This window comes from Dermacentor variabilis, chromosome 7 (assembly GCF_050947875.1).
Source record: "Dermacentor variabilis isolate Ectoservices chromosome 7, ASM5094787v1, whole genome shotgun sequence".
NCBI lineage: Eukaryota > Metazoa > Arthropoda > Arachnida > Ixodida > Ixodidae > Dermacentor > Dermacentor variabilis.
The window spans coordinates 9,039,280-9,063,257 of NC_134574.1; the positions used below are offsets into that span (position 1 = coordinate 9,039,280).

The window sequence follows — 23,978 nt, forward strand, 5'->3', positions numbered from 1 at the left end:
TGTAAACAACTTAGAAGTGCTCTAAAAATTCGTTTTATCACCCAAAGTGGCGAAAAGTCGCGGAAATCAAGAAAGAACAGCGTTTTTCAAGCCACAATATCTCCGTAACGGCGCGACCGAGCGCCGCCATCTTGATATTGTTGGAAAGCGCATTTCTCTGTCTTAGAATTTGCCACTTCAGTGATGTCCTCCATACAGTAACAAGCGCGTACAAAGCAAATGATTGAAGGTCGTGCCGGAGCCTGCGATTGGCCGCGCCCTCCAAGTGACTCCAGCGCGGTTCACCATTGGTCCGGCGCTCGCGTCGTCTGCACAGCTCTTTGCACCTCGCGAGTCGGAACGTCTGCACTCGCCGTAATCTCGATGTGTCAAAATGGGCGCTACGCGGACATTGCAGTAGCCTGGCTGATTCCTACGCTTGTGGACGTTTCAGACTCGCGGCTAAGCATTCCGAGCATCGGCGACGCAGACTTCGTGACCAAGATTCACGCACGGAATCCTCGGACATGCGGCTAAGCCGTTGAGCACTCGGTGTTTCGGAATTCGTGACGAAGCACATCGCGCACGCAATCCTCGGACATGTGGCTAAATATTTTGCGCATAGGGAGTCTTCGACTCGGCGATCATGCACATAGCGCGTGGACTTCTCGGACCCTCACCTAAGCATTTTGTGCATCGGCGCCTCTGACTGCACGAATAAGCGCGTCGAGGGTCGACTCCTCGAGCCTGCGACTAGGCATATCGCGCGTCGGCACCTCGGTCTGCGTGACTAAGCACATCGCGCGTCGGCTCCTTGTATCTGTGGCGAGGCATTTCGCGCGTCGTCATCTCGGACCCGCAACCAAGCATATTGCGCGTTCACTCTATTGTCACGATAGCTTGTAGCAATATCTGTCATACCACCCCTTCATTAAAAGAGCCTCGTCATGAGCTCTGTTCACTAGGCCCCTTGGGCTGGCACAGACACCTGGCTGGAGAAGTGATCAAGGCATCATAGAAAAGTGAAAATTCTGGAAAGCACCTAGCAGCTGCATACCTATCACTGGCTCTCTGATCCTAAGTTCTACAGCCGTGTCAAGTAAAGATGACTTGGGAGGCTGCTGACACTCAGCCTTCATTCAGTAACATGGTCAATTCTACAAAAAAAAAACAAAAAAAGCCTCACTGATTGTACTGGAGATTGCTATCAATCGGACAGCCTGTGGGTACAGGCTGCCTGAATGTACACTGGAACTATATTCATGCCCACACAGAGTTCTGCACGCCACTTGGTTTGAAACCTAGGCACCATGCTCTTGGTAGAGCAGCAGCAGCAGCAAAGAATGCCCTATAAAAAGAAAAGGGGGGGGGGGGGGGCACACCAGACCAGAGGCCACATGTACAAGAAGCTCCACATCGCAAAACACCCCAAAGACTACAAATTTGGTACCTTTTAGAGAACTTAGGAGAAGGTGAAACTTTGAGAGCTGTTTTCTCAAAACTGTTTTTCTGCCTTTCTGCTCAGTTCCTGGAGCTGATTTCTTTGTTACTGTTTAACATATTTTGACTCCGTTTTTTTCTTTTTGTCACGTTCCTTGGGCTGCCGTGCAGGTCGATACATCTCGCTTTCTTATCTTAACCGTTTGTAAGTTTATGATATGGCTATTCGTCTACCCTGAAAGTGTGCTTGATGTGAAGGTAACATAAAATATGGCACTCCAAAAAATATGTGTTGCAAAAAAAAGAAGTGCAAGAATGTTACGACCTTCAGCACGCATTTAGCTATCCAATCAATACTGAACAAGCCTTCTGTCACGTTTTATAAGTTCCCCAGGCTCTCCAGAAAGTAAGAGGGAGAAAAATTCTGCTCAGTAAAATTGAATAAAATGTTCTCAAGATATCACTCTGAAACTTTTATGGAAGCATCAAGGAGACATTCTAAACATGTGTGCCAATTTTCATCAAAATCCATTAAGACATAAGGAAGTTGATTTTCAAAGCCACGTCCCCCCTTAAGGAATGTATTTCACCGTAACAGCAGCTTGGGCTTGTTGGCTTTCCATCCTGGTGTTAACAGCGCAAAATGTAGACAGGGACACAAGATGACATGGTGCACTCGTGGTGTCATCTTCTCGTCTTGTGTCCCCGTCTATATTTTGCGCTAACAACATGACTTAAGGAAGGACGTGGCAATGAAAAAAAAATTTTTTTATGGGAATAAATTGATGAAATTTGGCATGCAGGTGTGATTTATGCTGATATCATAACTGAAATCAGTGTTGAGCTATTATAGTTCCTGAGTTAGGACACTTGACATCCTCTTATGGTCATCCCCCAAATTAATTTATAAATTACACATAAGTTTGTCAAGATTTTCATACCACCATGTTCAAAAAAGCCCATTATGTGCAATAAAGCTACTGGTTTATTTTTTAAATGCCAAAATAAGCACAAAAGCTTTTCTTGAACTTTTCTGTGCAATTGTCTTACTAACGGCCTTTGCAAATAAACCGATTATAAATTTTTTTATGAGGTGCAGATGAAAATGGACAGCTTTATTGCACTCATCAATGTTTCACAATTTAAGTGCAAAAGACAGAATGATTCTGTCTTCATTCGTTGTGAAGTTGCACTGGGATGACTGAAAGCAACTGCAAAAGAAATGAAAGCTGAGAAAACGGAGCTCAAAGTTTCATTTGCTGGAAACATCAAAATATTTACTTTGAGCTCCTAAAGCCCACCTGGAATGTAGTCCTTTGCCAGTGGGGACACACATTCTTTACATTTTGAGGTAATTTTTCGCTTCTTTACAGCAGTTTCGTGTGCCTTCATTGCCTTTTTGATATGTCGTGCATCCTTTTCAGCAGCCCACCGCAGTGAACACGATCCTGGACTGTATCCCAGTTGCGACGTAATTGTTTGCAGTGCTCTTTCACAGCCAGTATTGAAACGGCAAACTGCATCTGCCACAGCACTTTCAACACTCAGGGGTGAAGTAAACTGATTTCTTTATTGGCGCGACCAAATGACATGGTTCAGCGACTCGATGGCGTTCTGTGTTTTGCCTTGCTGGCATCTTTCAAGGAGTTCTCTTGCAGATAGACGCTCATATATGGGCAGGAGTGCTGCTCGAACATGTGCAGGAAGCTGCAGCTTGTGTGCAGGGGCTGGTTGGCCTGTGGCCACCCCAGAATTAAACTTGCACCAAGAGTTCACGCCAGTGGGACAGTGCTTGTGATGCGGCTCATCATCGGTCAACGTTATATGGTGAAAAGCAGCCATGACGGCCTTTTCCATAGCAGGCACATCAATTGGGTTACTTTTTATGGCGAAGGCATAATAATTTGTGAGTTTTTTAATTAAACCCTGCTTTAGGTGGCCCTTTCCACTCGTGCTGAGCTCACGGTCCTCGCTCTTGTTTTTCTCAACAAGCTTGCACAAAGCAGTTCCCATTCTTTTTTCACGTGATTCACACACTCTTGTTTGTGTATGGGTATGCATACATACACCTTCTCTTCACAGAGGGCAATATAAGTGCAGCTATCCCCATCACAAAGGACATTTCTGTAACGGAGCTGGTGTTTCTGAAGAGACCGCTGAAGCATGGTTTTTGCCACAATGATTTTCATTTGCCCTGCACTTGGCTCGGTGTTTATTTGGCATTGTGGTCAGTGTTCTTCATGCCACTCTGAATAAATACTGTCTGCGGGCTTGGGGCCAAGAGAGAGAGAGAAAACTATTCGACCAAGGGTGTCGGGCACGTAGGTCCCAGGGTCCCCGCACGACCCCACTGCACTACACGTTTGTGAGTCCATGGAGTTCCATGACGTGGGCGGCACGGTCAGTGGCGATCTTCTGCCTGGCCAGGTCCGTCGAGCGCAGAAGGGTCTCCCATGCCTCCCAGGTAGTCAGGAGCTCCGGGACTCGTGGGGGAGGGTCCGCCGGGCATTCGATGAAAATGTGGGTAAGCGTAGCATGGGGGTGAGCGCATTGAGCCACACGACAGGGTGTATGCTCCCGGGCGGATACGGGAGAGGAAATAGGGGGAGGGAAGGGTGCGGGTCTGGAGGCGGCGCCATAGTATTTGGTGATAGTTGCCAAGGGATTGGTGGGGGGGGGGGGTATGGCTGGCGTACGGCGCGATGTGCCTGGGTCAGCTCGCTGAACGAGTGCGTGCGCTCCCGGGAAGAGCTCGACTCCGATTCTGCTGCCACCCGGTTGATGAGACCTCGGGTGCGGTCATTGGCGGCTTTGTCGCCGGGGTTCCCAGAGTGCGCAGGCACCCAGATCAGTTCCACATGGCGGGGCTGGTTTGCAGAGGGTGAGGTGAGAATGCGGAAGACGGTCTCATGGACACGTCCTGGTGCAAAATTTAGGAGTGTGGTTTTTGAATCGGTAAGGACGTACCGAGCATCAGTGCGTGTGAGGGCAAGCATGATCACCACTTCTTCTGAGGATTGAGGGGTGGATGCACCAGGAAGATGAAGAGTTGCGATGGGTTGGTGTGTATTGTCAACGGCTACAGCTGCCACGTCTTCGCCCGTGCAGGCTGCGTCCATGCATATGGCGTCAGCTTCGAAACCGTCGTATTTGTGTAGAGCTTTTGCACGGGCTTTGCGGCAGGCCGAATGATAGGTGGCGTGGATGCTCCGAGGGAGGGGTTTTACTATGAGCTGAGTGTATATAGGGCGGTGAACTGATAGGAGTGTGGGGTTGGCTGCTAGTATGCGAATGCGGACAGCGTCTAGTATGTAATGTCCTGTGATAGATTGAGCTAAACGAGTGTATTGTGCTTGTCTGTGGGCCTCTATGAGTTCATGTGGGGTGTTGTGGAGCCCAAGCTGGAGGAGTTTGGGGGTTTGCGTGTTAGAGGGGGAGGTGTAGGACCACTTTGTAGGCTTTACGAAGCATAGCATCTAGTGTGGCGATTTCTTGTTGTCGAAGTCAAGATATGGGATTGTGTAGAGGAAACAGCTAAATATGAAGGCGTGAATGAGACTGCACAAATCATGCTCCTTCATGCCATAGTGTTTGCCGGAAACTCTGCGGATGAGGTGCGACAGCGCTTCCGTCACCTGCTTGAGTTTTCGGATAGTGAAAGTGTTCTGGCCATCGCTCTGGATGTGAAGGCCCAGGATCCAGAGTGTGTCGACCTCCTGGGATAGGGTGTCCGACCAGAGTAACGGTGATGGTAACCGTGGGGACGAGTATGTGGTGAGGGACGCATGAGAAGTATCTGAGAATTTTTCGGGGAACAGGAGAGACCAATGCTTTGTGCGTGTTGTTGTGTGATGTTTGCGGTGGTTTGTAAAGTTTCCTCTATGTCGCCATCACTGCCGTGGGTGGTCCACAGAGTGATGTCGTCTGCATAGAGGGTGTGGTCAAGGTGAGGGATATTGTGAAGAGCGTGAGCTAAGGGAATGAGTGTGGAATTGAAGAGAAAAGGGGAAAGGACAGAACCTTGCGGAGTGCCCACTCCGCTGAGGGTGTATTGAGGGGACGCATGGGAGCCCATATGAACCTCTGCTGTGCATCCCGAGAGGAACGCTTTTATGTAGGTGTACATGCGGGCGCCTACATTGAGGGGGGAGAGAGCCGCCATGATCACTTGGTGTTCTACGCAATCAAAGGCCTTGGACAAGTCCAGGGCCAAGACGGCTTTAGTATAAACGGGGTGAGAGGGTCAAAGATGTGCGTCAATTGAAGCATGGCATCTTGGGCGGAGAGACCTGGGCGGAAGCCCACCATGCTGTATGGATCTAGGTTGTGGTCATGCATATGCTGATTGAGTAAAGCAACATGCTCGAGCAGTTTCCCGAGACATGATGTGAGTGATATGGGGCGGAGGTTTGATATGGTGTGGGGTTTGTTCTGTTTCGCGATGAAGATAATTTTGGCATGGCGCCAGGACTGTGGCAGGGTGCACTCTCTCCAGCATTGATTAAAATATTCTGTAATCTGTGTGATAGACTGATCATCCAGGTTACGGAGCATAGAGTTTGTTATTCTGTCCTTTCCCGGCGCAGAGCTTGTGCGGATGTTTTGGAGGGCCATGCAGACCTCTTGCTCTGAAATATCAGTGTCAAGGGCGTCATTCGCGGCTCCTGTGTAGGGTGACAGAGGGGAGGAGGTGCCGGGTGCCGTGTGTTCTGTCCGGAGTTGGTCCAGAAGGGTGTCGGGGGAGAGCGTGGATTGTGAATGAGGCGTGTGATGTAATGTTGTGATGCTGTGCGTGAGTGTGTGGGGTCAACAAGATGCCATAGGAGTTTCCATGCGTTCTTGGTAGAGAGGTTGCCAGATATACTGTTGCACACCTGACCCCAGTTGGAACGGCACAGCTCCTCGGCACGTGCAGCGATTTGTGTCTGTAGCGTCGCCAGTCTTCGTTTTAACTTTCTATTATGTTTTTGGCTTTTCCATCTCTCTAGGATGCTGTGGTGTGCCTCCCAGAGGTGGGCTAGGCACGTGTCTAGTGTTAGGGTGTCAGATGACGTGGTAATGTGTTGTGTGTGTGCAGTCATGTCGTTTAGGAGAGATGCGACCTAATGATCAATGTCTTGTATCGGGTTGTCAGGGTGTTCTTATCGTGCAGACCGGATTGCGTCCCATTTAATAAGATTGTGGGTGAGGAGTCGAGGGCTGTGTTGTGTGTGAGGTATTTGGATGGTGATAATGTAATGGTCGCTTCCAAGTGTGTGTTGCGTACGTGACCATGAGATACCGTTGAGGCAACGGCTAAGTGTAAGGTCTGGACTAGTATCCGTGGTTACACTGTTCCAGATTCGGGTTGGTGTGTGAAAGTTACGTGTAGTAAGGCGCAGGTCTTGGACGGCAGTGCAAAGCCTGCGGCCCCGTGCTGTGGTGTACCGATAACCCCAGTCTGAATGCTGAGAGTTAAGGTCGCCTCCTATAAGTAGGGGATTTCGGCCTGTGATGCTATGAATTTTATGCAGTAGAGCATCGAGAGTGTTCATGGCTTAGCGTGGGGTGTGGTATATGTTGGCAATAAATATCGGAGGTGTATTACGTTTCATAGGGATGATTTCGATGAGGACACACGGTGGAGGTGATTGTGTGTTCTTGGTAGGTAATAGTGTGATGTATCAGTGTGGATACCCAAGGGTTGTCGGGGGTGTCCGAGTGTACTGCGTGCTAACTGGGAAGTTTGGCTTGGTGTTGTGTGTCCTGTAACGAAAGGAGCTTAGGTATTGCAGGGAAGGTAGGTATTAAGAGCTGCAGCGGTGCGCGCTTGCCCCGAAAGCCGCGGCAGTTCCATTGGATTAGTGATAGGTGGTTAGAATTATCCCGGCCCGCCATATAGGAGCGTGGGCGGGGCGAGGATAGATTCTCGTGATGGTAGTGGAGTAGGAGGAGTAGGTAGGTGTAAGATGGAAGTAGGGGACCCCTCCTGTGAAGAGCTGGTATTTGTCTCTAGCCTCTGAAGGCGCGTCTCAAATTGTGCAAAATTACGTTCGAGAGTTAGGCTTAAGCGTGTGAAAAGTGTGTCCATCTGTTGCTCAAGGCGAGAAGATAGCTGTTCGGCGAGTGTTGAGACTTAGGTTTTGAGGCGCGCCTCCAGAGCTACCAATTTAGCGTCAAATTTGGACTCTGTGAGATCAGCCTGATAATCGTCATGCCAGTCCGATGTGCATTTCTTTTTATGGGGGATGAAGCAGGTGTGGCAGTCGCGGTAGGTGACTCTACAGTGGGTGGGAGGATTCGTTCTGGGGAGAGATGTTGGGGTGGGGAGGGGGGAACGGAGTTGTGTGTTAAATGTGTTGTGAGGCGGCTTACCTCCACACGCAGAGCCCGAAGCTCCTGGTCACGGGGGTCCGGGGTAAGCGGGGTGTTGCTTGCCAGTTTTGTGTTCACGTTGGGCGTCTTCAGCTTGTCTGCCCATGTCGGTCTGTCCAAGCTCTTAGAGCGCCCTGTTTGTTGGCCGGCAGATGGTTCCGGGTGTGGTGGTGGATGAGTGGTGGTCTACTTGTCGCCGGGATCATGCTTCGCGTTCGGAGGTAGGCTTGGTTGTCCTATGGCGGTGCTCGCATTCCCGGTTCCCAGACAAGTGCGGGCCTTGGCAATTGATTCAGACTGGAGTGCACGTTGGAGTTGGTTCATTCGGGTGTGGCTCGCCGCATCTGGGGCACTTGCGTGTCCTAGGTTGGATACAGACATTCGTGCGGTGGCCTGCGGTCCGGCAGTTACTGCAGGTCTCGACCCTTGACGTATAGGGCATGCACAGATGCAGTCCTCCGCCATAAACAATTTTTCATTTTTCAGGAGACGATGGCTTGACCGAAGGCGATGAGTATTGAGCGTGTGAGTCCCATCCGTCGAGCATCTAGTATAGTAGCGATGGGGGCGATCAAGCCTGCTAGAAGTTCTTGCGGTGATTCTTTGCAGTAGGCATTCGTGATAACTCCCCTAACTGAGCCATCAGGGGGTGCAATATACGCCGCCATGGCATACTCAAGTTGGTTGTAAATTATGTGCTGGAGTTGTAGGAGTTTGAGAGCGTCATCCTGATTCACCACAGACACTATGCAAGTGTTATTGACCGGGTGAATCCGAAGTGTCAGCGTAGATGGGTCGGTCAGTGCCTGCATGAGAGCTGAGAGGAGGTAGCGTGGCTGGAGCATCGTCAGGTCAAGGCCTCCTTGGGAGTGGAAGACGACTTTATATTCGTCTGGGGGAAGAGCCGGCAGTTGCTTGATCTTTTGTGCAGCTGTACGGAGCGCGCGTAGCTGTGTAGTATGGGAGTTGTGGCAGTCTCCCGCGTTTCCTGCGACTGACTCGCCGTCTCCCGACTGGCAGGATTGGCGTTTGGACCTTGGGTCGCTTTTCTGGTTTTTCGGTGGTTCGCCTGTGTTCTCAGGACTTGGGTCCAGTCCCGAGAGTCATACTGGCTCGGGTCCATGTCCTTGCACCCGAACCTCCATAGTCCATGTCCGTACCTTGCACCTGAACCTCCATGCTGTATAATGGCGTTGGTGTAGTTGTGTGTACTCGAGATAGCAGCGACCGAATATTTTCGCTGTCATGGCGGCCGAGCATCTCTCCGGAGCTGAGGAGCCGGGGTCTCGAGGCAAGCCATGCCGCTCGCACTGCCTCGGGGGCCCCCGGCTGGAGGCGGTGGTTCAGGCCGAAGTATGTGCCATGGAGCAGTGTTTAGGCATGTCTGACCTCGACGAGCACGCGTGGTGTTCTCGGGCCAAGAGAACATCCATGGCAATAATTGGAGAGGACACAGTAGTCCAAGACAAGGCCAGAATATAATTCAATAACACAGCCAACACCAATGTGACTTGTGTGGCCCCGTGTCATCCAAATGCCATCATAGATCACATCTACGTTGCTTGGGGCACATCCAAGTTCCCTGTAGGTCTCGCGCACCTTCTGTGCACTTTTGGACTCTATTGTCATGGCTGCCGAGGTAGTGGCAGGGTGACTATGCCTACGGTGCAGCCTTGCATAGGATTTGTGATGCAGTTCTCGATGAGAAATGTCCTTGTGGGAGAAAACATCATTCAATGTGGCTTGCTTCTTCCCTACTGACTGCACAGCTCTCAGTGCACGAACGTTCACTTCAAAAGGGTTGATCTTCTGAGTGCCAGCTTATCACTTATCACCCCACAGTCGTCACACAACAGTTCCATTTTAGTCGCAAGCCTAAGACGTGCCCCAGTTTCAACACGAAGTGGGTGTTTCCCCACACTGATTGCAGCTTGCTGCAGAGAGCAACTCGTTTAGTTGTGCTTTATATACAGTCGACTCCCGATAATTCGAAGCCGCCTAATTGGAATTTTCGGTTAATTAGAAGTGAAGTGCTGGTCCCGTCAGTTTTGCATGTAATCCTATAGAAGAAATCGCTCGATAATTGGAAGTCCTCATCCAGTAATATTGTTTAATTGGAAGTTAATTTTCAGCCGGGATCCTCGAGGTGACCGTCATTCTTTGGTAGAATGTGCAATTTTTCAAGTGTTGCAACAGTTCCGTGCTCCGCGTTGGTGTCATCGCCACCGCAGCCGCCCGCAAAGCCATCCTTCTCGGAGCGGCGCGATTATTCATTGCTACGGCTGCCGTGGCCTCCGCGATCAACTCCGGCGGGAGGCGAAGCGGCTCCCGCCGGAGGCCACGCGATTCTGCCGCGCGTGGCCGGAGCTGATCACGGAGGCCACGCGGGTGCCATAGGTGCACGCAGCGCTGCACACTGGCAGTGGCGAGATTGTGCGAGATTAGTCTTGCAGCGTGCGCAGCGTTAGGCGTGTGTTGGTCGAGCGCCTTTGTGCGGGAAGCTCGTAGGCTAGGTTGTTCCACGAGTGATTCGGAATTGACTGTACCTAGTCGCGCAGTTTATAGCCATGGCAAACAGTGGCTCTTATCGCACGCTCGACCTGGCAACAAAAGTCGAGGTTTTGAAGGAAGTTGAGAAGGGAGGTACCGCCAAACAAGACATAGCGCGGAAGTACGGGATCAAGCCGAACACGCTCTCTAACTACATCAAGAACAAGCGCACAGTAATGGATGCATTTGAGAACGACAAGTTCAAGACTTCTCGGAAGCGAATGCGCACCGGCGCTTACCCAGAGTTGGAGAAGGCTCTGCTGGTTTGGATTAGGGAGGCCAGGAGCAACAAACTTCCTCTCAGCGGAGGCATCGTTGCGATGAAAGCCCGAACGCTTGCAGCAATGTTGGAGATCGAGGACTTTGTTTCGTCAGATGGATGGCTGACGCGCTTTAAAGATCGCCATGACCTGGTTTTCAAGAGCATGTGTGGTGAAAAAGCGTCCGTTAACCAGGAAACATGCGCAACGTGGAAGGACGGAAAGCTGCGTGAATATCTCACCGAAAGACATCTTCAATGCATATGAGACTGCACTCTTCTATCGGCTTCTACCAGAGAAGACCCTGACATTCAAGGACGACGACTGTGCTGGGGGCAAACGCAGCAAGGAGAGAGTGTCTGTGCTGATCGCGGCAAACATGACTGGCACGAAACGATGTCGGTTACTTGTGATCGGGAAAGCCGCGAAGCCGAGATATCTTAAAGGCGTGAAGACGCTGCCTGTGGACTATGAGGCGAACAAAAAAGCGTGGATGACGGCCGAAATCTTCAAGAGCTGGATAAGCAAATTTGACCGCAAGTTTGCTGCTTCGAACCGCAAGGTGTTGTTCCTTGTCGATCACTGCAGTGCTCACATGAATGTGCCAGGCTTGAGTGCAATGCGCTTCGCATTTTTGCCTGCAAACACAACGGCTGTTTTGCAGCCGATGGACCAAGGCATCATCAAGAATGTTAAAGTCCTGTACAGGCGGCACCTCCTCGAGCGCATGATTTTGTGTATGGATAGCTCCACAAAGTACGAGGTGAGCCTGCTTAGTGCCATCCACATGTTCGCGCAAGCGTGGGATCGTGTGAAGCAAGAAACAATCGCAAACTGCTTCAGGGCTTGCGGTTTTGTGGCAGCTTCTTCGGAGGATGCCTCTGAAATTTCAGCGGAGGAAGCGTCAACAAGCGAGCTTGACAGCAGTGATTTTGGTGATGCTCTCGGGGGCGTCAATTTTGAAGATTACGTCGCCGTAGACAAGGCGGTCGAAACGTGCGGTGCGCTGACGGATAGCGAAATTGTAGAGATTATTCGGTCCCAGGAAGCGACCCAGGAAAGCAACGATGACGTTGAAGGCGAGCTGCAACCTAAGCTGCGGGCCTTGCTCTTGCGGAGTGCTTCTTTGCCGCTGAAGGTAACGCGGAAGAAGCGTTCCACCACATCTACAGCCTGCATAACTTGCTTTCAGCAGTGCGATTTGGCAAGAAGCAAAGCAAGATGATCGACTATTTTTCTTAGAGAAAATACTCGATTTCGCCACAAATAAAGTGCTGTTTTTTGTTTTGTGCTTAATTGGAAGTTCGTTTAATTCGAAGTCTTTTGCGGTCCCTGTGAACTTCGTATTAACGGGAGTCGACTGTACAGTGAAAAATGATGACTCGGGAACCACGTCGTCAGCACACTCTCCTTCTTTCAAAAGCTGAAATTTCCTCTTTGTTGCAGAGGTAGCTGACAGTGCATTCAAAACATCCGCTTGTTTCACAATCTCTTCATTCGTGAGAATTGGAGCTGAAATCCGCAGCTCAATATTTGACCACAGCCCACGGTCGCGTCGTCACCACCGCATGCGGTCAGGTCGTCAACACAGCCCACGGTCGCGTCGTCAACACAGCCCACAATCGCGTCAACACAGCCCACGGTCGCATCATCAACACAGCCCACGGTCTCGTCAACACAGCCCACGGCCGCGCCGTCAACACAGCCCACGGTCGCGCCTTCAACACAGCCCACGGTCGCGCCGTCAACACAGCCCACGGTCATGTCGTCACCAGCGCATGTGGTCGCGTTGCCAGCACTGCACACAGACGTGCTTTCCCGGTCACCCGCGTGCGCCGGTCGCACCTCATCGACACGGGCGGTGGCATCCGCTTCTATGGGTAGTTTTCGCCTTCTGTTTCACGCCTTTCGTCGTTTTCCGTACATGTGGGCCGTTTGGAACTTGCTTCCTTTGGCGCTCATCACGGAAAACGCCCGTTAGGGTGGTCTGGCTGCCACGATGGTCAAGCACAATGAACGGAACGTGCAAGGCGCTGCTGCACCAATGCATGCGAGTGTGTTTCACGGCAATTCAAATGTACAACAGCCAAAAGGAGTGCTCCATGTTCCCCCTGTGACTACTGCGCCCAATCACGATGCCGCTTTTACCTCTTTTTCGCTCGCGTTTGCTGCTTTTATTTTTTTCAATGAAGAAATACGGCGCTGCAGCTATATTAAGCTCCGATCCCTCCTCTTTACAATGATAACAAGATGGCGGCACTGCGTCTATCTGCGGTGTGACGGCGCCTTCCGAAGCTAGATCTTTTCTCAATTTTTGGTGACGGCACTCTAGGAAAGTGCTGTTTTCTTGATTTCTACTGCACATTTTGTTCTAATATTTCACCATGAGGTAAAAGAGCGTCCGAGGATCGAAAAAATAAATTGGAAAATCGAAAATTGTGACCATTTTGACCACTTCAATTGCCGCGTCTCCCGTTAAGGAAACTGGCTGCCATTCTGCAATTACAGTGAAACCTCGTTAAACCGCAGTTGATCAGCTCCTTAAAAGTATGTACGAAACTGTAGTACTGCTTAACCGAAATAGCATGCGATCACTGACTTACTTGTCAAAAACGGAACTAGAGAGAGCGCGATGAAAGGGCAAAAACGTGCAATATTTATTTACTATGCGCGATTTTCGTTTGATGCTGCAGCGGCCTAGCAGCGACGACAGCAACCTCAAACTTACTGAAGCTGCTAGCCAGCTTTTCAGCCAGCCCCCTCATCTCTGCAAACACTTGCACAGTTCTCATTGGCGTTCAATATTCTCCGTGCTCGGGCGAAGTAGCTCTGTAGAAGTCATGGGCATCTTTTTCATGGCGGCTTGCTGTTCTCGTCGCGACGAATGCATTCATGAGGCTGACGTAACCTGCAGCTTCTACCACTGTCGGGCCTGAATCGCCCATGCTGTTACTTTCCGTGTCGTCCTCATCACTGTCGCTAGTCGACACATCGGCAACAACAGAGGTAAGGACGACGAAAAGTCTAACCTTGTTGCCGGCATCTCTTCGCGGTCGCAGGACCGCTGCCGAGCAACTTCTTCGCATTCCAAATGCGACACAACAGTTGTCAACAGTAGATCCCCACTTCTTCGTACCACGTTCGATAGCACGAACGATGTCCAATTTTTCTTCTATGCTGAGCACCCGGCGTTTTTTATCTAAGCTTCGACATGACGCGAGTCCTTGCTTGCCCGACGACGCTGCATGACGCTGAAATGATGTTGATGTTGCTTCACGCGCAAATGCACAGGGCGCTTGGAGGCTGTTCTGATCTCTGAGGCTTGTTGTTCTATTGGGCCACTCTATGGGAATGATGCACCGCCGTGATTGCGCGACGAAAAATGGGAACATGAAGTGTTCACCGATACCTGCCCAATAAGCTGGTATGGTTTATGCGAATAGTAAATACATTGTCTTCACTGGCCACTGAGTCAATGATTTGACTTTACTACTTTTAAAACGAAGATACTGTTTGAGGGGGGACGCGGGTTTTACATAGCGAAAAATGGCAGAAGAATGATTTTTTGAAAATCACATTTTCAGCTTCTATAACTCTATTTCTATCCGACTCCGAAATATCATCCATATAAACCACGTGAAAGTGCTCTAAAAAATTTGTTTTATCAGCAAAGGTGGCGAAAAATTTCGCGGAAATCAAGAAAGAACAGTGTTTTTCACGGCACAATATCTCCGGAACGGCGCGCCCGAGCGCCGCCATCTTGGTCTCGTTGGAAAGCGCATTTCTCTGTCTTAGAATTTGCCACTTCAGTGATGTCCTCCATACAGTAACAGGCGCGTACAAAGTAAATGATTGAAGGTCGTGCCGGAGCCTGCGATTGGCCGCGCCCTCCAAGTGACTCCAGCGCGGTTCGCCATTGGTCCGGCGCTCGCGTCGTCTACTCGGCTCTTTGCACCTCGTGAGTCTGAACGTCTGCACTCGCCGTAATCTTGACATGTCAAAACGGGCGCTAGCAGACATTGCAGTAGCCTGGCTGATTCCTACGCTTGTGGACGTTTCAGGCTCGCGGCTAAGCATTCCGAGCATCGGCGACGCGCACTTTGCGACCAAAATTCATGCGCGGAATCCTCGAACATGCAGCTAAGCTTTTGAGCACTCGGTGTTTCGGAATTCGTGACGAAGCACATCGTGCACGCAATCCTCGGACACACGGCTAAACATTTCGCGCATAGGGAGTCTTCAACTCGGCGATCATGCACATCGCGCACGGACTTCTTGGACCCTCGCCTAATCATTTTGTGCATCGGCGCCTCCGACTACGCGAACAAGAGCATCGAGTGTCGACTCCTCGAGCCTGCGTCTAGGCATTGCGCACGTGGGCACCTCGGACTGCGTGAATAAGGGCATCGAGTGTCGACTCCTCGATCTCGCGTCTAGGCATTTCGCGCATCGGCACCTCGGACCCGCAACCAAGCGTATTGCGCATTCACTCTATGATCATATTGTCACGATAGCTCGTAACAATATCTATCATACCACCCCTTCATAAAGAGAACCTCATCATGAGCTCTGTTCACTAGGTCCCTTGGGCTGGCACAACATCTGGCTGCAGAAGTGATCGCGGCATCATACAAAAGTAAAATTCTGGAAAGCACCTAGCAGCTGCATATCTATAACTGGCTCTCTGATCTTAAGTTCCAAAGCCATTGTTAGGTGAAGATGACTTCGAAGGCTACTTACACTCAGAGCCTTCATTCAGTAACATGGTCAATCCTACAAAATGAAAAAAAAAATGCCTCACTGATTGTTTTGGAGACTACTATCAATCAAGCAGCCTGCAGGTACAACACTGGAACTATATTCATGCCCACACAGAGTTCTGCACCTCAGTTTGAAACCCAGGCACCATGCTCTTTGTAAAGAATGGTGCCTAATTATGTTCCTTGTGCTAGTTCAGTGGCCAGTGTGCTATTATTTTGAGAGTGTGCAGTCACACATTTAGTATGGCTATTCTAACAAAATATAGAGCTTCAAAACGGTGCCATTTGTATTGCTGTAGATTCACTTCAGCGAAACCTACATTTGTTTGAAACTTCAGATGCATGTATTTCAGTTCGATGTTTTTGCACACCGTACTCAGCCTTACAGGTATTTTGTCTGGGTTGTTTTTGGCCAAACATGACAAGGGTGGTATCATTTTATTCGTATTAAATTGATCTGGGGCGTGATGCTATTTTTATTACTCTTGCACCGTCATGAAAATTACATTCAGGTATAGTACTCGCTGCTAATTAGACAAAAATGTTCATAATAAATGCAAAATTGTTTTCTTGTCCGTAAAATGCTTGCAAATGAATAAAAATAGCACCACCCCTTACAGTAGGTCTTTAGCAATGGTGTCATACATCTAGTTTTTGGTTTAGCAAGAAGGAATCATCAAAAAGCCCCGTAACGAGTTTGAAATTAATTTGACTTCAGACCTCAATTTTTTTTTAACTGCTACAGATATCAAAAATCTAATTACAGATCTAAAATCAGCACGAAAAATTACCCCAGATAGTGGAGTTTATAAAAGATTCACCCAAAAATAAGAAAAAAGTTTCTAGGACCCACGTCCCCCCTGGCCCTCGAAAACTGAAAAATAGCGAAAAAGTCTATTCTTTAAAAACAATATTTCTGAGTTGTATGTCTCATAAACTACCTGTTCTGTAATTATGAGCCCCTAATTGAACTGCAAAGTACAAATACTTTTGAGGCCACCACGGCGCACGAAAGACGTGCAAATGCCAAAATGAAGTCAAACTTCAGCTGCGTGCCTGCCATTTCCGGCCCATGCGGCCTGCCCGTGCCATCTTGGTGTTGTTTTGACCGTGAATGCTTTGTGTCTGTTTTACCGCCTTGCAAAATGGCATTGTCGGCGCAGTTGAGGCACTATTGGCGTTTTCCCGCAATACGATGCGGAGCGCTGATTGGCCGGAGCCGCGCGTTCAAATCCCGTGGGCTATCCACTTCAAGTAGCGCACCCACGTGCACGGACAACTACCTTCACAGCCTCCTTTTTCTTCCGTACTGCCACAGACTGGAACGGCCTTCCCACCGACATCGCTAATACCACTTGTCAACCTTCGTTCACAGAACTCGTAACTGACCAGTTTGTTAAATAATTATTTCTTACGAGAGAGAGAGAGAGAGAGAACAACTTTAGTAAACATGCCTGCAGAGTCGGTTAGGCTCCCTCCACGCAGGGAGGACAAGCTTTTACCGCGACGCGGCCACTACGTCAGTCTCATGCATTGTGCTCCTCGAGGTCTTGGTTCCTCGCTACTTCCGCGGATCCGAGAGGGCCGCCACCCCCTTCCTTGGGGTGCTGCCCCCCTTCTCCTCGGTTTTGTGAGGTCGCTGCCTCTCTAGAGCTGCCAAGACCTGCTGGACGGCCTTTAGTTGTGTATCTTGGTCATAGGTCCTCGTTGCAGCCTCTAGCTGCGGCGGGATCGCAGTTTTCTCACTGGCTTCTCGTGGATTTATACTACAGTCCCAAAGGATGTGAGCCGCGGTGGCTCTCTCCTTAGCGCACAGTCTACACACGTCACTCGCGCACACGCTCGGACACACGTGCTTAGCTAGCACCGGGGTGAGCAGGGACCCCGTCTGTAATTGCCTGTATAACACTGCCTCCTCCTGGGTAAGCCCCGGGTGAGGTGGCGGCATAGTCTGTCTGTTCTTACGATGTTTTCGCTATCTTATAAAAAACCCACCCCTCATGTAATGCCCCTACAGGAGACCTTTAAGGTAATAAACTGAACTGAACTAAAGCGCACCTGCCATTGGCTGCTGCGCAGGCGGTGGCAGCAGTGGCTGCTCCCTTCGATGCTGCGCCCGCCGCGCTTGCGTCGTTATTGCCCCTTGTTCTGTATGCCTCAACAGACGTCTGCTTGCGAGCTGCTCATCGCCTTACGCCATCTTTTAGATTATTTTCTCAGATTTTTTTTTTTTTTTTTTTTTTTGCTAGTGCTTTGTTGCACGCAATGCCGGCAACCAAGGCCAAGACAGTGCAGATGGTCGGTGCGTGAATGCACGATATGCGACTTGTCCTAGCGTCGAACTTCCGATCTTCCGCAGTGAGGGCCGACTGCGTAGACGCTTGCAGTGGCAGAACTGTGCTGTCGGCTGTCGCCAGCCAAGTATCCAACACATTGAGCATGTCTGGAGCCGCAAGAGCTAATTATAAGCTCCACTGGAGCTTTCTAATAAAAACACGTGTTCAACTTTAAGGCCCGTTTTCTCAGAATTTATTTTTTGCTAGCAGTGGTGCTGGGAAAGGCGGTATCTCAAGAGCTGCTCTTCAGGTTTGTCTGCCATGTTTATTCTGTTCCTGAATGACCTTGCCAGGGTGTAACAAGATTATCTTGTTTTTAAAGCTGGTGCAGTTAACTTATAATATGCAATTAATTTTTGATGAATGTGTTCATTACTGGCTACATCAAATTCAAAGTTGTGTTAAGATTTTTTGGAGGGGAAATTAAAGAAAGGGCTTTGTAGCCCCCTGGGATATCTATCAAGGGATCATCACAGTGAATTTCAGGTTGTTACGATGTCTTGGGATTTCTCCAGGCTCTTCCTCAGGCATATACATGAACCACCTAGTTAAACCTCAATAACTCTGGAACTATAAAACACATCTTCACGAAACTTGGTACTTCCTCATTGTTCGGTGGTGTGAACGTACCCTGAAAGTTTCATCCGGATATGTTAAAAAATAAAAAAGTTTGGTCTCCGGGGTAGCCTCTCCCCTTAAGTGGGTACGGCTTAACGAGGTTTCACTGTATTGAGGTTCTGTACATAGTGTTCTATAAACAAGAAATTATAAAAAGTCAACTACTTTGTTACATCGGGAATTGAGTTAAGAAAATTTCTCTACTGCTGCAAAGGTATATCCAGGGTGTCTACCAACCGGGAAAACCTGGAATTCTCAGGGATTTTGAGTAGTCTAGGAAAAAGACAGGGAAAATTAGCGGAAATTTTATTGGAAGGGTCGAAAGTCGCGGTAATGCTAGCTCGAGCAACAGACAGGAATCGCAATGAATCGTCTTTGACGCCCTGTCGTCGGCTGGATTAGTTGCCAGTGTCAGTCAACGACCGACTTTCCGGATTCCCGATAATTTGGACGGCTTCGCGGCACCGCCAACGTACCCCATAGAGTCAACGTATCAGAACGTGTGAAATTTCGGACGCAAGAACCCTTCGCCGTCCGATTTTCCGGACGTTTTTCCGTGACCGCAGGTCCGAAACGGCAATAATCAAAGGCACCACCGCTGCCGTTTTGATTACTTCGCCACCACGAACCGGCACTCTCGCACGCAGATCCGCTGGCAGCCGTCGCCACCACTGCGGCAACGCTAGGCCTAGCTGCTTCGACGTTCGCTATGAAGCTTCTTGCCTTTGGGTGCCGACTTTTCTATTGAAAGAATTAGCTGCTGTCAGAAATGGCACGGACTCCGCTTTTGTGGTCCTCGCGATTGGCTTAGAAACTTAGAAAACACCGTGCGTTGCATAATGCCAGTTCCCGAAAGTCAGCTTCGCCTCTGTACAGAAATGTTATAGTGAAGCATACACAACAGTATTGCAGTGAAGCATAACAAGCGTGGGAAGGGGCTATTGCCACGGAAAACAGTATGTATTCCTTAATTATACACACGTGCACCCGGTATTTCCTGTCACAGTACGAGCGCCGATATGCCTAATGTGTGTACTGACAGGCCTTCAGAGCGTTTTCGAACGTGCCTGTGGCGGTTTGAGCCCCTAAGGGCAGTAAATGACACGTATTTATTTTTTTCCAATTGGCCGATTTTTCGAACGTTTTTGCGACCCCTAGGGAGTTCTAAAAATTGGCCGTGGACTGTGCAACTGACCAAGATGCTTCAAATGGTCCTTAGGGCGAACAAGTGGCAGAAGGAGGACAAGAACAGAAATGATGTATGCATTGAGGAGTAAACGGGAAAGGAAGCTTGCTGCCGCTGTTTTGAAGGAGCTTGAGCTCAAAAAACGAAGTTTTGGCTGATGCCGAGATGCAGGTGTCCCGCATCCAAACCAAAATAAACTCTTTAAAGCAGTGAAACAGAACACTCAGGTGTCGTGCGCGGGCTGAGAGTATGTCAGGACAGTTGAGGTTGACTTACGAGTGGTTCAGAGAGAATCTCAATTGTGACAGAGTTTGGGCCTCATACCACTGAGCATGCTATCAGTTGATAGAAATAGCTCATATTCGAATATATTTGCTTCTATGTGCATCTCCTTTTTATTCGTATTTGTAAATGTCCGACTTATTTGCAATTTTTTTCGAAGACACTTTATTTGCTGTGCATTTTACTAACCCCTGCCTTCTATTCTCTTTTTGAATAACATAAATACTACTTCTTAGTATTCAAATTGGATTAAGTCGCTTTTTAATTTTTTTCATGTGCTTACTCGCGGGTGACAGCATCAGGCGATATAGTTTCAGCCCGTCTTGACATAAAACATAGTTCTGCATCACTCAGGGAAATAGGCAAAGGCACTCAGGGAAAACCTGGAAAACTCTGGGAATTTGGAAATGTCAACTTAGTAGACACCCTGATATCGAGGCAGTAAATGGAAACTGCAGTGGGTGCAGATAATGGCTAAATGACATGGGGCTACCTGTGAATGCACCTCACCAACAGAGAGCTGCTGGCAGGCAAGGTTCAATTTTCCGTGGATGCGAGTGGGGGGAAGGTGAGTGCGTGTCTGCCGGGGCTATGCAGGGCTATCCGCACAGCCACATCTTGGCATAATCTGCAGCAGGCTGCGCTAGCCAAGAAGGCAGTGGCTTCGTTTGAAAATCACATTAATTTGTTTGCAGTAAGATGAATTGTAACAAATTGTTCACTTTGGTTGTTTTTGACCACGGAGAGTACAAAAAGACAACAATGAAATGGTATTTGAGTAAAAGTTGGATTTTGTATGGTAATCAATTTGTAATTGGCTTGCTGAATTATCCGCAACTGAAAATTCACCCTAGCATACCAAAAACTATAGTGTATGTTATTCTTTAGGTTTCCTGCATTTATGTCGGAATTTTAAGACATCAAGCTCAGTGTAGCCTGTGGGATTCATTAGGCCGCTGTAGAAAATAGTCCTCGCCTCGCTGTTGGTCTGCTCGGCCCGAGTCCAATCCCGGCCGCATTTCCATTGGGGGGGGGAGTGAAATGCAAGAATGCCTGCACGCCTTGCTTTGGGTGCACATTGAAAAGACCCCCAGGTGGTCAAAATGTGATCCACACTTCCCCACTACTGCATGCCTCATAATCAGATTGTGGGTTTGGCACGTAAAACCCCGGAAGTTGTTTTTAGAATATGGTCCCTTCATTGAGTCGGTCTGCACATCCATTGAAATGTGTGTGCGCAGAGCCTGCAGCAACGGTTATTGGACGAGCACCAGAAGAAGGAACGGGAGCTGCTGGAGCGCCTTCTGCCCGCCATCAAGGTGAGCTCCCGCTGTGATGCCTGTCCAGACCTCAGCTTTCATCGGAATTTGTCGCCGGTCGCCTAAGGGGTGTAGGTAGATTGACTACTATTTCATAACCAAATTTTCATTAAGATCTTGTGTCGAAACCAGAGCATGAGCACCGTATTCACTTGATCGTAATGCAACCTTTTTCATGATCCCCATTCCTTGTACACCGTCGCGTTGCATTTGAATAACGGCAAAATTGACCATTTTAAGACAAATATTCGAAATCCTGCAGTCTTTAACATTGCCTTGGCAGCCTGTACATTTATGTTTCGGTCCAATCCATGGACAAGTCGACCCAAGTCGCAACTTGCCATTTTCTTCGAATGGACGCCGTTTTTGCTGCGCTTGTGACAGATGCCGCAGTGCTGCAGCACCCTGCGACCTTTCACACTCCATTCATTCGCGACCTTATAGCGATGCAGCAGTTATAATGCCCACTTCGAGAGACCGGCACCTTTGATAGCTGGCAGGACCAGGTGGAGGCCCTCTGTAAAAGTAGTTTTTGAAAAGTCCCATAAGAAATCAACTAAATTTCTATATTAAAAACTTGGTATTGTTTGTTCTAATGCAGATATACAAAGTGTAATTAGATACTTGCAATCAGCAGAAAAAACTGGATACTGTTCAATATCATTCAATTCATACCAAAATTGACAAAATTGGTTTTGCAACCCATGTGGGTTTAGTCGATTTCTTATGGGACTTTTCAAAAACGTTACTTTGTCAAAAGCAAAAACAAAGTATATGGCAAGAATGCCAGAGAGTAGCTGTAGCTGGTGATGCTAATTTTATTGTTCTCAATACACTTAAAATGCAAAAAAACACAATGTAAACTTGATTGCAATATTCTTGCTAATTTTTATTTATAATTGGTGGCAATTAAAATTTAGCAGACCACTTTAAAAATAAGTAGCATCACCAGCTAGATGAATACGAATATATTGATACCTAACATTTTGCTTGTACGTAGAAAGAACATACGAAGATTCTCCATTAAGGCAGTATGCAATGTCGAAAGAAATGAAACTGAGAAAAGTAATGTAAACTTTCAGTTCACTGGAACTTTTATTGGACCAGCAATATGGCAATAAGAATTGCATCACCATGTAGCGCTGTCCTTCAGCACCAAGTTCATGACATGTATGTAGCCACTGTGCAAAAATAACACTGAAATATTTGTTGCAACATCATGCATCATCATTGAAAGCATGCGAGAAAGCTAGCAGCACCCACTTCACATTTCTCTTTTAGATCCTTGTTGAACAGGAGATACACAAATGGCACCTCTGTGCAGATAAAGTTGCACAGAGTTCATGGCCAGAACAAAATATGTCCCTTGAGAAAAGGTTGTGGCTGCAACAAAATATCTGGATCAAATCCCAGCGGTGGCAACCACATTTCGATGGAGCCAAAATGTAAAAAGTGCATGTACACGTCTTGTGCACACCAGGTGGTCAGAATTAATCCATAATCATATTGTGGTTCTGGCCCATAAAATAGCAGATTTCAGATGAACAAAAACTATCTTTTGCACAGGTCGCACCTAGACCCATAGTAGCCCAGGACTGTAGGCGGTCTGTTGCTGGCTTGTGCCTTTTTGCAAGCTTGCTTGTCACAGCATTTCTATTTGTGTAGTCCTTATTGCGAAGCCTCCGATGAGCCTTTGCAAGGCTTCGGCGCACCATTCCCGCATGCCACAGGCGGAGCACTCCAGCACAAGCTTCACCGATTTTCCTGTGGTAGCAGTAGGGGCCGCAGCAGAGACCGGGCATGTTGTCCTGGAGCAGTATCTTTGCTCGTGTCATTGCTTTTCGCATGCTTTGAGCTAAATACAGTCGCCGACCGTTTATTCAGACCTTATGGGGACTGCAGAAATGTCCGAATAAACAGGTGTCCGAAAAAGCAGATTAAGAAAAAAAAAAATAAAATCCTTTATTTCCATGCACTTATTCTTGCTCAGCAGTAGGCTTGAAGAAATCGTGAATGCGCCGTTGCACACTGTTCCGTTTACGCGCAATCAGATAAGCCTGAATCTCGGAGAGGGTCATACGGTCACTATAGGCGGCTGAAAGCACAGTCACTGTTTGTACACGCTCTTCATGCGACAGCAGCGTAGCACATGGTGCGTCATCTTCCGACTCAGAGTCATCGTCGGGCGGTGCAGCAGAAACCTGACGAATGATCTCGCCGTCGTCGAGTTCTGCGCATGTCAGTACAACAATGCCAATACCTGTGAAAGTGTCAAATGAGACTGTGTCCGGAATCGCAATGCAACCACTGCGCAGGTCTCGGCAGAACATTTTCTACGTCAGTAGGGAGCACATCGAAAGGCGACAAATCTTAGGCCTCCTGGCACCCGCTTGCCGGCATTCCCCAGTGCAGTCTGCGCGGGCACTGTCGGCGCCATTAGACACTTGACGCAATGTTTCCGTACGCTGCGTTGGATCACCGGAACCTCTACACATCACACAAAGCAAACATGACCATGCCGACACCAGTCACACAAACGAAAAACGTGGCGTACTCGCAGCGTCGTGCGCAAAGAAATAAACCAGCTGCTGGATTGTCTTGACATGGTTTACTAAGCTGAAACCGAAACTGCTTTAGAGCCACTCTATCGAACCAGCCAGAAATGATGATGATGAGCGGGGATTTGCAATAGCGCCACTTCGTGTGGCAGCAAGGTGGCTCCTTTCAAAATAAAAATGGCGTTCAGCAAGTCGAACCATGCACCGGTCAGAGTCGGTGCATGGTGCTCTCCATCGAGTTGGCTCAAGGAGTGTCCGAAAAATCAGATGAGAGGTTGCAAGGTGTCCGAACTTTTGGCAGTTGTTATACATTATGGTCTATGGGGAGAGTGGCGG

At 48.7% G+C, this 23,978-nt stretch overlaps 1 protein-coding gene across 21 annotated transcripts in view; it reads left to right on the forward strand.

Moving 5' to 3' along the window:
* The window catches only part of LOC142587302 (uncharacterized), a 410,079-nt gene that overhangs the window by 197,290 nt on the left and 188,811 nt on the right, over positions 1 to 23,978 (forward strand). For 20 of the 21 annotated variants that reach the window (XR_012829442.1, XM_075698179.1, XM_075698189.1 and 17 more), the window contains exon 13: positions 21,007 to 21,084. The exons of the other annotated variant lie outside the window; for it this stretch is intronic. Coding sequence is in view for 19 of the 20 variants with exons in the window: in XM_075698179.1 (XP_075554294.1) it covers positions 21,007 to 21,084 (78 nt within the window). In the remaining variant the exon portion in view is untranslated. The remainder of the gene's footprint in view (positions 1 to 21,006; positions 21,085 to 23,978) is intronic. 21 annotated transcript variants of the gene reach the window in all.